Source organism: Leptodactylus fuscus, chromosome 6 (genome assembly GCF_031893055.1).
Source record: "Leptodactylus fuscus isolate aLepFus1 chromosome 6, aLepFus1.hap2, whole genome shotgun sequence".
NCBI classification, from domain to species: Eukaryota; Metazoa; Chordata; class Amphibia; order Anura; family Leptodactylidae; genus Leptodactylus; species Leptodactylus fuscus.
In genome coordinates, this window is record NC_134270.1 from 17,583,321 (window position 1) to 17,598,159 (window position 14,839).

The 14,839-nt window shown below is 39.7% G+C and overlaps 1 protein-coding gene across 1 annotated transcript; it reads left to right on the plus strand.

Annotated features, from left to right (window-relative positions):
• The first annotated feature begins 439 nt into the window (after nt 1-439).
• On the plus strand, nt 440-14,432 carry LOC142209932 (uncharacterized). The gene is made up of 8 exons (XM_075278970.1): nt 440-499; nt 4,703-4,789; nt 4,919-5,098; nt 5,180-5,303; nt 5,387-5,466; nt 6,135-6,237; nt 13,230-14,022; nt 14,107-14,432. The coding sequence occupies exons 1-8, from the start codon at nt 440-442 to the stop codon at nt 14,285-14,287; spliced, it is 1,608 nt and encodes a 535-aa protein (XP_075135071.1). The 3' UTR covers nt 14,288-14,432.
• The last annotated feature ends 407 nt before the right edge of the window (nt 14,433-14,839 follow it).

A 14,839-nucleotide genomic window follows, 5' to 3' on the forward strand; every position in this document is an offset into this window, starting at 1 on the left:
AGCAATTCTAAAAAAGTGTGGTTATACAACTAAATATTATGTTAGTAATTCACAGGAACGCTAAAAATGCCATCTTTTGAGTTTGTAAAAAGAAATGTAGGCACTGCTATTTTTTATAACACCCCAATATTAATTTTTTGTTATTTTCTGTAAAGTAATTAACAATTATCTACATCTCTCTTCATGTTTTGATTTAGAAAACCATGAGCAATGTTCCCAGTGCAAGGAAATAAAAACTAGTATAAAGATTCTGTGCTTAACTCAAGTTTTTGAACACAATGCTATTATTTTGAACAATACTGTAACTCTCACAGCTCTGCTCCACTCACATCGACACATCAGCTAATATGATCTCCAATGTTTTAAAATGGAAAGAAAACCCGAGAGACGAGGAATAAAACGGAAGATTTCCATTCGAATAAATCGAAGACTATCTAGAATGGCAAAAGCTCAGCCAATGATCAGCTCCAGGATGATCAAAGACAGTCTCAAGTTAACTGTGAGTACTGTGACAGTTAGAAGACTCCTTTGTGAAGGTAATCTATTAGCAAGAAGTCGCCGCAAAGTCCCACTATTAAAAAATAGACACGTACTGAAGCGGATACAAGTTGCCAAAGAACACATTATCTGTATGATTCTAGTCTATTCTGAAGTGTCTTGCAGTTTACAAGATACCACATCAGTAGGATGCATTTTAACTATATCAGTGTCCTGGAGATGCCAATTTAGTTAAAATTACAAGAGTATTAATGATGGCCCTGGGGGGGACACCCACAGAGTTGCATAGGGGGCCCCTAGAACTGAAGAGGAAAAGGCCATGAGCATGTAAGTAAATAGGGTCCGTGACCGGACCTCCACCGCCGATTATAAAAACTGCAGAGATCTGGTAGGGCCCCACATAGGCATGGGGCCCACCGGGGGATTTACTGGTACCCAGGTGGGTGAGTCTGACCCTGGTTCTGCTCCGTACACATCATACACACACAGCTCTGTCCCGTACACATCATACACACACAGCTCTGCTGCATCCACACTGTAACTACATCCTGATCCTAACACGTACACTTCAGCTCATCCAGCACCAACCACAACCTGCACAGCAGAGTCCTGTATACACTGAGCACGTAACCCAATAACACCTCATCTGATCACTTGACTCCTCCCACACATGATCACATGACTATGACATCATCACAGGTCCTTTAGCTCTTCCAGGACTTCAGCCGTCGGGTTCCTCCTCTCCTATATATATAGTTTACAGCTAGAGGTAAGTGTATATAATATAATATATATATAAATATATATATATAATGTGTGCGTATAGTCACGGTCATTGTTAGGATTACTGAGCCATATCAACCCACACATGCCCCATTTGGCCCCTTTAGGGTAAGTTCACACAGAGATTTTTGTCAGGATTTTGAGGCCGTATCTGCCTCAAAATCCTGACCAAAAAGACGGCTCCATTGATATCAATGGGAGCCGCTCAGGAATTTTTGTCCAGAAGCCATTCTTCAGGCCGTTTCGCCTTGCAATTTGGCCTGAAGACACTCCTGACCAGGCTCATTCATTGGGCCTAATCTGGAGCGGAGTGCGCGGCTGGATGCCGGTGAAGTGCACCAGCTTTCAGTCGCGGCTACCCGGCTTTTGGTCCGGAACCTGAGGCGGCCTCCTCCTCAGTTTCCGGACGAAAAAACTCCGTCTGAACTTAGTCTTAGTAGCCTAGACATGGCCTTGTAGTCAACACACAGTGTAATGACCAAGTCATCAATGTCCCAGATAGTATAATGTCCCGAGTTGTTTAGTTCCCCACACAGTATAATGCCCTCCGTTGAAGTTTCCACACAGTATAATGCCCCCTCATTGTGCTCCCCGCAGTATAATGTCTTCTCCTTCTGTTCCTCACAGAAAAATGCACAAATAAAAAATAACTAATACTTCCCTCACCCTGTTCCCAGCAGTCCACTCTGATCCAACAGCCAGAACTATTTTCCTTGTCCACTGTAGATGTATGGGGACTTGTTTTTCACAGGACATGTTGTAATTTTTAATGGCAATATTGTCTGGTACATATAATCTATTAATTAACTTTTTGGAGAATGGTTGGGGGACAAAAAAAATAAAAAACTCAAAAAAACCAAAACATTATTTCCGCCATTATTTTATACCATTTGCTGAACAGCAGAAAAAACATGATTCGATTTCCTCTGGGTCAGTTCTATCACGGCAAATAAAATTATAATTTTGTGCTGCAGTAATCCAAGAGGTGCACATGGGCTTGGTTTTTTTTGCCGAATGAGTTATATTTTTTTCATGAACTATACTGAGGTATATTACTATTTTTTTTATACCATTCACCATGTGGTTTCACTAAAAATTCTTTGTCGTACTAGGGGCCCCTTATACTGTATCAGTAATAAACTGATAGACAATCTATTAGGCTATGGCTTAGTTAGACCTCAAACTGTCATGGCCACCTAGTTGCTGTGGTCACTATTGATTATTTACTGCCATGATAAGTGTGTACATACTAAGACTAAAGATGGGTGAACAAATTTGACAGGAGCAAGGTTCGACTTCAATATTCAAAATTTTTCAGTTTTTAACAAATAATCTCGGATAAACTAAAATAGCTGTCATAAAATTCATTTTGGATGAAAAAAATTATGCTCTCCTTCCCTCACCACTTTTGGGCCTTCTCACAACATTTGGCACTCTCCTGGTGATGTAATATGCCTAGGGTTACCACTGAGGCCTGTGTGCGGGTTCAGCACCAGTACCACTATGATAGATATTGTAAATGAAAAGGGGCCCCGGCAAGTCACCAGGCACCTTTTCAATAGATACGAGCCAGGGGCGATGGCTTAAAATAATAAATAGATATACTCACCTCTCCAATGTTTTCCATCATGTGATCAGGCCCCAATGGTCACATGGGACACAGTGGCGTAATGACGGTCAGTGTGCCTCCATGTGACTGCTGAAGAATCACACGCAGCCGGAGCCAGGATGCCCAGGAAAGGTGCAGCAAGGTGAGTATCAGTGTTTGTTATTTTTATTCTCCTTCCCAGGGCCTCCGATTATTATACTCTGGGGTCTGAAGAGACCTCAGAGTATAATAATAGCACCAGAGCGGAGGAGGGCTGATGGGAGCATATAATACGGTGTGTGGGGGGACACTGCTGGGCATGTAATACTGTGTGTTTGGGGGGGAAACTGCTGGGCATGTAATACTGTGTGTGCGTGGGGGGGAAACATTGCTAGGCATGTAATACTTTATGAGGAGGGGCACTGCTGGGCATATAATACTGTGTGTGCGGCACTTCTGAGCATATAATACTGTGGGGGGGCACTGCTGGGCTTATAGTACTGTGTGGAGGGCACTACTAGGCATATAATATTGTGTGGAGGGGCACTGTGTGTGGGTCCACCAGGCCCACAAGACACTTGTTACGCCACTGGCCACAGCAGTCACATTGGCATAAAAAGATTTGTATTTTTTACCCCTCCCCTGGGCCTCCACCTATTATATCTGAAGAGACCTAAAAGTATAATAATTTCACTTCCAATTTTATCCAAACCTGTTCAACCTGAAACGCATCTTGGGAGGTTCGCCAATCTCTAAGTAAGACCATGTAGTGACAGTGATGCAATAATATGTCACCATGTGCTACATAGACGTGAGATACAGTTACTTCAAGCTGTAAGAAGGGGTTACAGGAGCTTATTCACATTACACTTTGTCAACTATCCACAGGAGAGAGCTGAATGGAGCGGCTGTCAGGTATGTGTTCATTTACCCAGCACATATCCACACAAATTGCTGTAAAGAGTTATTCAGCTCCTGTCCAAATCCATGTACAGAGAGAGAATATACAAGATCTACCCGTATTATCTCCTCATGTTATATCTTATTATCTCCAGGAATTGTCTATATTTACATGGGATTTTGTATGATTTTACACTGACTTAACATTGATCCAATCATAAGAACGTCTGAAAAAACTACCACACAATCAAATTTTTCTTAATACAATAATTTTTATTAAATACTTATTAAAACGTTGACAAAACAGTATCATAATAATTACATATATAAATAAATATTGGGGGATATAGTCATCAATTAGTACCAGAGACCAATAACTGGTATTCAGGTAGTGGAAAGCCAATAACTATTGAAGCATATTATAACATAGATAGGTTTCACATACTACAAACTATATTATTATTTAATAGAGGACGAAGCCCACTGGTAGGTGGGTGAAACGCGCGTCGGGCGTTTTTTTTACTTGGTACGGGTATGTGTGGATGATAGCCATCGTTACTTCTTCCTACATATTATATTTAGAATGGTGGGTTTTTTCACTAATCTATATGTCTGTTTATCTGGAGAGGTGTCCTCTATTAAATAATAACATAGTTTGTAGTATGTGAAACCTATCTATGTTATAGTATGCTTCGATAGTTATTGGTCTCTGGTACTAATTGATGACTATATCCTCCAATATTTATTTATATATGTAATTATTATGATACTGTTTTGTCAACGCTTTTAATAAGTATTTAATAAAAAATTATTGTATTAAGAAAAATTTGATTGTGTGGTAGTTTTTTCAGACGTTCTTAGGTGTTCCCACAAATATATTGGTAATGTTTCCTCTGTTGGTGTTATAACATTGATCCAATCATGTTCCTACAGTATAGGATCCTCTCAGTGGATAAGGACAAGATGGCAGAGAAAATATTACATCTCACCTTAGAGATCCTGCACCAGCTTACTGGAGAGGTGAGAGATTCTGATGATGTCACATTACATCATTCTTATCTATAGTAATAACAGATGATATGACTGGAGAGGTGAGGGACTCTGGGAATGGATGGAGTGATATTTATTAATGTGTCTCTCCATAAACAGGATTACACAGTAGTGAAGAAGACCTCTAGTGGGCGCTGTCAGACTCCTGTATCTGATGGATGGGGGAGAACCCTGAACCCAATCCCGGGGCCTCCACCTCACTCCCTGATACAGGAGGAGATCAATGGACAGAAGATCCTAGAACTCACCAACAAGATCATTGAGCTGCTGACTGGAGAGGTGACACTGCTGGGAATGCTGGGACATTATACAGGAGCGCTATGAAGGGATCTGGTGATGACTGTATCATTGTGTTGTCAGGTTCCTATAAGGTGTCAGGATGTCACTGTCTATTTCTCCATGGAGGAGTGGGAGTATTTAGAAGGACACAAAGATGTGTACAAGGAGGTGATGATGGAGGATCAGCAGCCCCTCACATCAGCAGGTAATAGACATGACTAAATACACACGGCCTCTCATTATCTGTATGGAAAGAATGAATTCAGTCCCTGTATGTGTTTCCTCCAGTTCCATCCAGTAAGAGAACATCACCGGAGAGATGTCCCAGTCCTCTTCTACCACAGGACTGTAAGGAAGAAAATGTCCTCCAGGATGATCAGGTAGATGGAGAGAAGGTGACATGAAATCTTCCTCTGCCCTGTAGAAGGGCTGTGAAGGTCTCGTGGTCAGTCTGGTTTTATCCCACAGTATTAGATGTTTTCTACTTGTGTAATGAGAAAAGTGGAGATGGCAGGATAAAGCTGACCATAGACATTATTATTATTATTATTTATCTATATAGCCATTAATTCCATGGTGCTTTACATTTGGGGGTTACATACAGTACACAAAATATACAGGCAGATATAAAACTAACAGTGACCGACTGGAACAGTGGGGTAGAGGGCCCTGCCTGCAAGGGTTTACAATCTATGAGGGAAGGGGGTAGAGACAGAAGGAGAGGGGGAGACAGTTCAGATGGCGGTGTGGTGATAGTGGTATTGGAGGTTGTAGGCCTTCCTGAATAGGTGAGCCTTCAGGGCCTACATGTGACATGTTGTCTGGATCTTCTCACAGTTTTCTGGCTATGGAGGCTGTTGCTTCAAATAAGTAACCAACATGGTGGATTTATCCAGGAGACCTGCAGCTATTTGGTCAGATAACTCCTGCTGTCATTTTTGGTGGTCATGATAATGAATGATCTTTTCTTCTCCTATAAAACATCCCACGTGACTTCTCCATCCATCTGGTGACTTTTCCAATATTTGTTTCACAGCTTTTGTATCTGGGTGAAGATCTGAACATTATTATTGTTCCAGACACATATGGGACAGGTGGTGAGGAGTGTACGGTGGACATTCCTACTGGTGACCGACCACGTGAGTAGTAACTAGAGATGAGAAATTGGTTTCTTATGAGCTGTGCTCGCTATGAATTTTTCAAACAAGCACTTTAAGTCCAACCAAATCTGAATATTTTTGGGCTCTCCACCCACAAACCAATGCATTGCAAAATTACTGCACATTAATTACAGGCCGCATAGAGCAGACTTTAATAGAAGTAATACAAAGACAAGCCTGAGATCCTTCAATAGGCTTCTAGCTGTAATAGCAATGGGTTTCCACCCCAGATACTGTTTCAGGGGCCAGCAATCTACCACAAAACGGTGGTGCCTATGCACCCTTGTTAAAATTACATCTAAGTCAGCTTTGACTGAGGCATTGGGGGAGATTAAATGCTAGGGATCGGTGTGGGCATTGCTGCCAGGTATGTGCCAGGTATGTGCTGAGACTTGACTCCTTAGTGGCTTCCATCTTTAAATTGCAGACATCTGCTATACTATTACATCGGATGTCGGGTCATTCCGTGTCAAGTGAACCAATGATTTTTCCCTCTATATTTTTAATTCTTTTGAGATTTTGTTATTTGGTAATAGTGTGTCAGAGAATGCAAAATGTGAAGAAAAAAAAATTCTAGAAATTTTTTTTGATTTTTAATTGATTTTCAAAGTTCAGAAAAAGTGCGAATTTCTGTGTTGCCTGCCTTTACATTTCTCCTCATAACTTAGGCTAGAAAAAAGATAGAGAAACAAAATAAACGCCATTCTACTCAGAACTATACAGGCTTTCACCAAATATGTCACAAGAGTATCTTTGTTTACCCATGTGAACGCAAAATTTTAAAACGCATTTCCGAAAAAAAACCTTTTATTTAAAAATTTCAATAAAATGCACATGGGCCTGCTATGCCCTTAGCCACATCTGTACCAAAATTCAAGTTGGGATCGCGATGGGATATTTTAAATTATAACTATTACAGTGTCATTCTGAAAATCTTGAATTCAGATCTGTTCAGCCTGTGGTCTAAAAGTGTGGGGTCTATATGTGAGATATGTACAGAGAATGATCCACCTCACAAAATGTTAATGTTAACTAGTGTCAGACTAGCAGTATACAGGTCCTGTAATATGACACTAGAGTGGGACCATCTCTCTCAGAGGTGTGTTTCTGGTGGGACACTTATTGTAGTTCACCTCAGATAATCACAAGAAGGGAGGTCCTAATCTTCATGTTTGATGCATGTCCCTTATTATTAAAGGTAGAGTAGAGTAATTAATACAGAAGTCATGTTGTTATGTTCTCATATTGCATTGCTCAGTATATGTTGATGCAGTCACTGATGTAAGCAATGACTGAGGACTTGATGCTAATGTACAATTACTAGGTAGTATGGAAGGACACTTATTGTAGTGCACCTCAGATAACAAGGAGAAGGGAGGTCCTAATCTCCATGTTTGATGCATGTCCCTTATTATTACAGATGAATGTTAATAAAGGATATAACCCCCCCCCCCCCCAACCACACCAGTGTCAACTCATTAGGTGTGCAACATATAATTACCAAATAATCCATGATTTTTAGATATCACTGTATTATTTTATTATGTTACAGCTTAGAAGCAGGAGAGGACAGAGGAGAAAGCTTTGTTAGGGCTCAACCTGAGAATGAACAGGGGTAGACAGTGAATGCAGAGCAGATGACAGGCCAGCAACTCTGTCAGTCATGTGAAGTATCTGTCCACCGCAGAGTCAGGAAGTCAGACAGAGCTTCAGAACTTTCATGTCCTAACAGGCCTGGCCATGTTCACTCTTGCTCAAACAGTAGTCTCTACACAGGCATCAAGGGAGTCTGTGTACAATATTGGTGTGTGTGTTTAAAGGGGCTCTATCAGCAAAATTTTGCTGTATGAGCCCCACATATGCATGAATAGCCTTTAAAAAGGCTATTCAGGCACTGCTAGCAGGGACGGACTGGCCCTCCGGAGCACCGGGGAATCCCCCGGTGGGCCCCGGGCCCCGACTATACTGCTGCTCATTTTACATAGCATAGGCAGGGGCCCGATCTTGATGATCATGGCCTGGATCGGGATGGTTAGGGGCCCGATCGGGGCCCTGACATTTCAATCGGGCCCCTGCCCATGTCAGAGAAGGATTAGGGGAGGCGCTTAGGGCAGCAAACCGGGCGTTTTTTGTTTTTTTTCCCTCCAGCGCCAGGAGAGCTGCCGCTCTCCTTGTGCTGGTTCAGACATCTAAGTATCAGCGTAGGCGGCGTCATCACGCCGCCTACGCTGATACACAGATGTCTGAGAGAAGAGGATACGGCAGCGGGAGCAGCAGCAGCGCACGGTCGGTAAGTATAACTTTTTTTGTTTTATAATAGGCCGCTGCCTGCTGGAGTATCTACCAGCAGGCAGCGGCCTATTTACCAACCCGGACCTGTTCACTGCCGCCCCCGCTTCCCCTTGTACTTTAGCCCGCGGTGGGCAGTAGTGAATAGGCCCGGGCCAGGCCGTGATCCCACTGCCACTGATATTATACTCGGGGGTCTTTTCAGACCCCCGGGTATAATAATCGGAGCCCCAGGGGAGGTGAGAGAACATAATAAACACTGTTACTCACCTCTCCGGGATCCGGTGTTAATCCAAGCAGGCTTCGGGGCTATATGGTAATGTCCCAGACGTCACGTAGTCTGGGATATTACCATATAGGCCCGAAGCCTGTGCTAGCAGTACCATACAGGCCCGAAGCCTGTGGTAGTAGTAATAACCTGTTACTGCGAGCACAGGCTTTTGGCCTGTATGGTAACAGGCTGTTACTGCTACCACAGGCTTTGGGCCTATATGGTACTGCTAGCACAGGCTTTGGGCCTATATGGTATTATCCCAGACCACGTGACGTCTGACACATTACCATATAGGCCCGAAGCCTGCTAGGAGTAACATCAGATCCCGGAGAGGTGAGTATCAGTGTTTATTATGTTCCCTCACCTCCCCTGGCGCTCCGATTATACTCGGGGTCTGAAAAGACCCCTGAGTATAATAGTTCATGAGTGTGCAACTGTGGGGCATAATAGAGCTTGAAGGGTCCACTGTGGCCCCTGTAGCCTCTATTATGCCCCAACAGCGCCCCCCCTGCAACCTCTATTATGCCCCACAGTCTATTGTGCCACTGTGGGGCATAATATAGGCTGCAGCGGCTGCTGTGAGATAATATTATATACTGTGTATATATCTATAGGGGTTGGATGTGTGGAGAAGTGAGGAGTCAAAGATGTCTGTGTTTCAAACTTTACAGAGTCAAGTCACAGCTGGAAGAAGTGGTCATGGCGGTCCAAAGGGAAGAGACGGGAAATGTGGGAAGACGTCTCCTGTGAGTATTACTGCACAAAATATCACATTGCATTGTATTTATTGTAATGTTGTAATTTATTGTAATGGTACTGCTAGCACCCCCAATCCCCCCGCTGTCTGAGGCGGACGATAAAAAGATGAACAACCCCCCCAACGTGCATAATGGCAAAAACTGGAGGGGCGATATTACATATGGCAGTAGGGTAGGCCCCTGGAAATAATCCCACTGGTGGGCCCTAGGCACGCCAGTCCGACCCTGACTATTAGTCTTACTTTAAACCTCCCCATCCTTTTAAAATAAAACTATAAAAACATAGATGTAAATCATACCTATGTATATATTTTATAAAAAGCCACCATCGTTTTCACTAGCGATTTAAAAAAAAACAAAAAACTAATGCAGATATTGTGAAAACTCGGTAGAAAAATGCTGCCAAAACCGCAGCGTTTATCCGCAGACAGAAAAAGCTGTGTATGCGCTAGCCCTAATACTCACTTTATAGTAACACAGTTATATCTCAAGTGTACTATAAATCTTTATTTTTACTACCCATCTTCTTTACTTAATATTAACTGTATTTTTCTCACACAGCAATGGCTGCTTCTTCTGAAGGAAGAGCATTTTATAATATATGTTGTTGCAATCCTTTTGAAAAATCTGCACACACAACAAGAAAAAATCTTAGGCCGGTACAAGATTGGATGTTACATATAAATCCATCAATCAATGCCGGCATGAAAATTTGTGACAGTTGTAGAAAGCAACTTGCAAAAGAGAAAAATACTCTACAGTCAGAAAATTTCGAACAACCTGTTACTTCCAATACAGAGGATTTTATAAATCCTGATTTAACAATAGTATTTAAATAAATCACTTTCTAGCATCGAAGAATCACCCATTGCAAAAAAAAGAATGCATTATCCAGGTTATTGCCTAAACCAGGCAAAACATTAGATGAAGCTATAGTGGGTAAAGTAAAAGATTTTTACAATAGTGATGAAGTGAGCCGAATTATGCCTGGCAAGAAAGATTGTGTGTCTTGGAAAGTGGACGGTAAGAAAACTCATGTCCAGAAGAGGCTTGTTCTTACCAATTTGAAAGAAACCTATGAACTTTTTAAAGAAAAAAATTCCACTTCTGCTAAAATAGGATTTTCAAAATCTTAAGAAACACTCATTTATAGCTCCCCAACAGTCTGACTACTACAATCACCTCAAAGAAAGCATGAAACAGAATGAGGCAGTAATAAGCTTAGACTTTTCAGAGAACTATTCCTTTGTTGTTCAGGATGAAGCACAGTCATTTCACTGGAACAATGAACAAGCAACTGTGCACCCTTTTGCGATTTATTATAATGAGAATGGAGAAATAAAGTACAAAACTTTAGTTATGATATCCGAGTGCTTACGTCATGATTCAATAGCTGTTAATTTGTTCCAAAAAAAATTGATTTCAGTGATAAAAACGGACATCTTACCAAGTTTGAGCAAGGTCTACTACTTCTCGGATGGCTCTTCTGCACAGTATAAAAACAGGAAAAACTTTATAAATGTATGCCACCACAAGAAAGATTTTGGAGTGGAAGCTGAATGGCACTTTTTTTGCCACCACTCATGGCAAAGGTGTATGTGATGGTTTAGGAGGCACCGTGAAACGCCTTGCAGCTCGAGCTAGCCTCCAGAGGCCATATTCAGACCAAATCTTAACACCCATGCAACTTTTCAAATGGAGTGAGAGAAATATTCTTAACATCCAGTTCATGTATTGTACAAACCAGGACTATGAAGAGGAGGAGAGTTTGTTAAAACATCGGTTACAGGAAGCAGAACCCATCCAAGGGACTCATTAATACCACACTTTCATTCCATGTAGTGAAACAGAAATAAAAACAAGGATTTTTTCATTCAGCAATGACAGTGAAGTCCATGAAGTGGTAGAAGGCGGCACAAGATTGGCAATGGATGACATAACTGGTTATGTGACCTGTGAATATGATCGGCGCTGGTGGCTGGCTACTGTACTCTCCAAAGATTGTGAAAATGAAGACATAAAATTGACTTTTTTGCATCCTTCTGGTCCAGCACCATCATTTGTGTATCCAAGAAAACCAGACATTTTACAAGTCAACGAAAATCAGATATTAACTCAGGTGGAGCCTAACAGCATGACAGGCCGTACATACTCTTTGACACAAAAGGAAATGGTCATTGCTAGTAAGCGCTTATGGACAAGATTACATTTCACTCACTAGAAAGGACAAATTGATGATAAAAGGCCAGTAGTTTAAAAATGTCCTATTAATTGTTTGATTAGTTCTTATTTTATAGAATGAGGATTTATCTACTGGACTATTTTTCTTAATAAATTACATGTTTAGTGATATAATAAAAAACAATTGTTACATGTAGAAATAGGTGTTATAAATATTGGTTCTTGTACTCTTGTTAACATATAATTAGGATGAGACTATTTAGAAAATCGCACTTGAGGATATGAGCAGCTTTTTTCTTTCGGTTTGTTCAATGCATTCAGGTTGAAAATGCTGAACAAGCTGTGTTCTGATGATAAGATGTATTTGTTCTGGCACTTACAGTATTTGTTTTTTATGTTTTTTTATTGTTGCATATAAATGTTGAATTCAGCAAGTTGTAATTTGAAAAGAAAAAAGGAAGAAGCTCACACAAACATAAAATCAGATGATTCAAGGCTTAAAAAAAAAATAAAAAAAAATTGATCCCAATTTGGTCCCAAGTTGAAAACCTGTACAAATATAACCGAGAACACAAGTAACACAAATGCATTTTTTTCACAATTTTAAAACATACGTTTTTTTCACAATTGCGCATCAAAATTTTGAATTTGATTTTTCCAAAACAAAATATAAAGAAACATCGTCTTGTGACATATCAAATGAAAGCCGGTACCGCTCTGAGAAAAATGATGCCTCTCCCACCTATTTATCTTAATTCTAGCCCAAGATATGTTAAAAAATGTAAAGCCATACCAGGCCAAAATTCACACTTTTTCAAAACTTTCGAAGTCTATAAAAAATTAACTGATGAAACTTTTTATTTGTAATTAACTTAAGTTGTACTTCATAAAAAATAAAAAAAAATCTAAAGACGTCAGGTAAAAAAAATATTCCTATTTGGATCACTTGATATGGAATGACCCTGTCCGGAAAGGGTTAAGTACCTTAAATGTGAATAAATGGAAAACAGATACTGACGTTTTTTCCTCAAATAAATCCAGAGCAGATTATGCAACAATAGGAAATAAAGCAATAGCAGATTTATTAAATTTATTGTCACAACAGTCCCTGTTCTTGAAAATTCCAAAATGCAAAATGCTTTTTCTTAATTTGTTGCTTTCACCATCTTATATCACACTATGTAAGCACAATTGGCTCTTCAAAAATTAAAGTGACTTTGGTGGTTACAATAGGCATTATGTTGGGTAAGCAATGTTTCAGTTATTTTCACTGTTCTTCTCCTATAATGGACCAAAGCAAGAGGAATAACAATGCTTATGTAAAACAAGCCTAAGTCAGTTAATCACTAAATTTCGCACAATGCCTTGTAATTTGTATGGAAATCTTTTTATAGAAATGCTATAAAATTTCAATATAATGTTAATGATATAATAGTCATACATTATAAAATCCATTTTCTTCTTAGCAGATGACTATACCAGGATCTCAGAGGACCATCTCATATCTTCAGATTATAAAGCAGATGATGGTGGTATCACACAAGATACATATGAAGAACATGTCATTATCCCAGCCCTTCATATCAAAGATTTATCATTTGTCCCTTCTATACAGGAACTATCTTCTAATCCATCACAAACTGTGACACAAGAAAAAATTCATACAGGGGAGAAGCCATATTTATGTTCAGAATGTGGGAAATGTTTTACATGTAAATCAAAGCTTGTGAAACATCAGAGAACTCACACAGGGGAGAAGCCATATTCATGTTCAGAATGTGAAAAACGTTATAACCAGAAATCAGATCTTGTGATACACAAGAGAACTCACACTGGGGAGAAGCCATATTCATGTTCAGAATGTGAGAAATGTTTTAAACAGAAATCAGAGCTTGTGCTACATAAGAGAATTCATACAGGGGAGAAGCCATATTTATGTTCAGAATGTGGGAAATGTTTTACATGTAAATCAAAGCTTGTTAAACATCAGAGAACTCACACAGGGGAAAAACCATATTTATGTTCAGAATGTGGAAAATACTATAACCAGAAATCAGATCTTGTGATACATAAGAGAATTCACACAGGAGTGAAACCATATTCATGCCTAGTATGTGGGAAATGTTTTACACAGAAATCAGAGCTTGTGATACATCAGAGAATTCATACAGGGGAGAAGCCATATTCATGTCCAGAATGTGGAAAATGTTTTACATGTAAATCAAATCTTGTTAAACATCAGAGAATTCACACAGGGGAGAGGCCTTATCCATGCTTAGTATGTGGGAAATGTTTTAAACAGAAATCAGAGGTTGTGGTACATCAGAGAATTCACACAGGAGAGAGGCCATATTCATGTTCAGAATGTGGGAAATGTTATAATCAGACATCAGATCTTGTGATACATAAGAGAACTCACACAGGGGAGAAGCCATATTCATGTTCAGAATGTGGGAAATGTTTTACATGTAAATCAAATCTTGTTAAACATCAGAGAACTCACACGGAGGAGCAGCCATGTTCATGAATGTGGGAAATATTTTACTCAGAAATCAGGGCTTCTTAAACATTAGAGTCACACAAGGGGTAAATCCTTGTCATGTTCAGAAATTTGAATATGGTAGAAATTCAACAAAAAGTTCTAGTTCTACATCAGAGAACTCTTTTTCAGAATGTGGTAAGTGTATAAATTATATAGTAATTTTATGTTTTATTATTCTTATATAATAAAAACATTTTTATAAAATAAATATTTTGTTTTTTCAATGTCATATTCTGAGCTACAACTTTTTAATTTTTCAATCGATTGAGCTTTGTAGGGGCATATAGTTTACAGGACAAGCTGTAGTTTTCATCTGTACTCTTTGGGGTACATTCAACATTTTATTTAAACTTTTTCTTACATGTTTTACTGGAAGTGGACTTAAACTTCTAAATGGCAAAAATGTGAATTAAAACTCAACTTTTATTGGAAATATTAAAACTACATATATATAGTGTGGTGTGATATCAACTCCCAAATTCAATAAACCTCACAGCCTAGTGTTTTAAGATATCTTCCACATCAGTGAGGATTTTA

What these genes read in the sequence shown, in the direction of transcription:
- LOC142209932 (XM_075278970.1), top strand. Translation starts at nt 440, where the DNA reads ATGGCAAAAGCTCAGCCAATGATCAGCTCCAGGATGATCAAAGACAGT. An exon ending in AAGACAGTCTCAAGTTAACT is followed by an intron (nt 500 to 4,702) that starts GTGAGTACTGTG and finishes ATGTTCCTACAG; the next exon opens with TATAGGATCCTCTCAGTGGA. An exon ending in TTGAGCTGCTGACTGGAGAG is followed by an intron (nt 5,099 to 5,179) that starts GTGACACTGCTG and finishes TTGTGTTGTCAG; the next exon opens with GTTCCTATAAGGTGTCAGGA.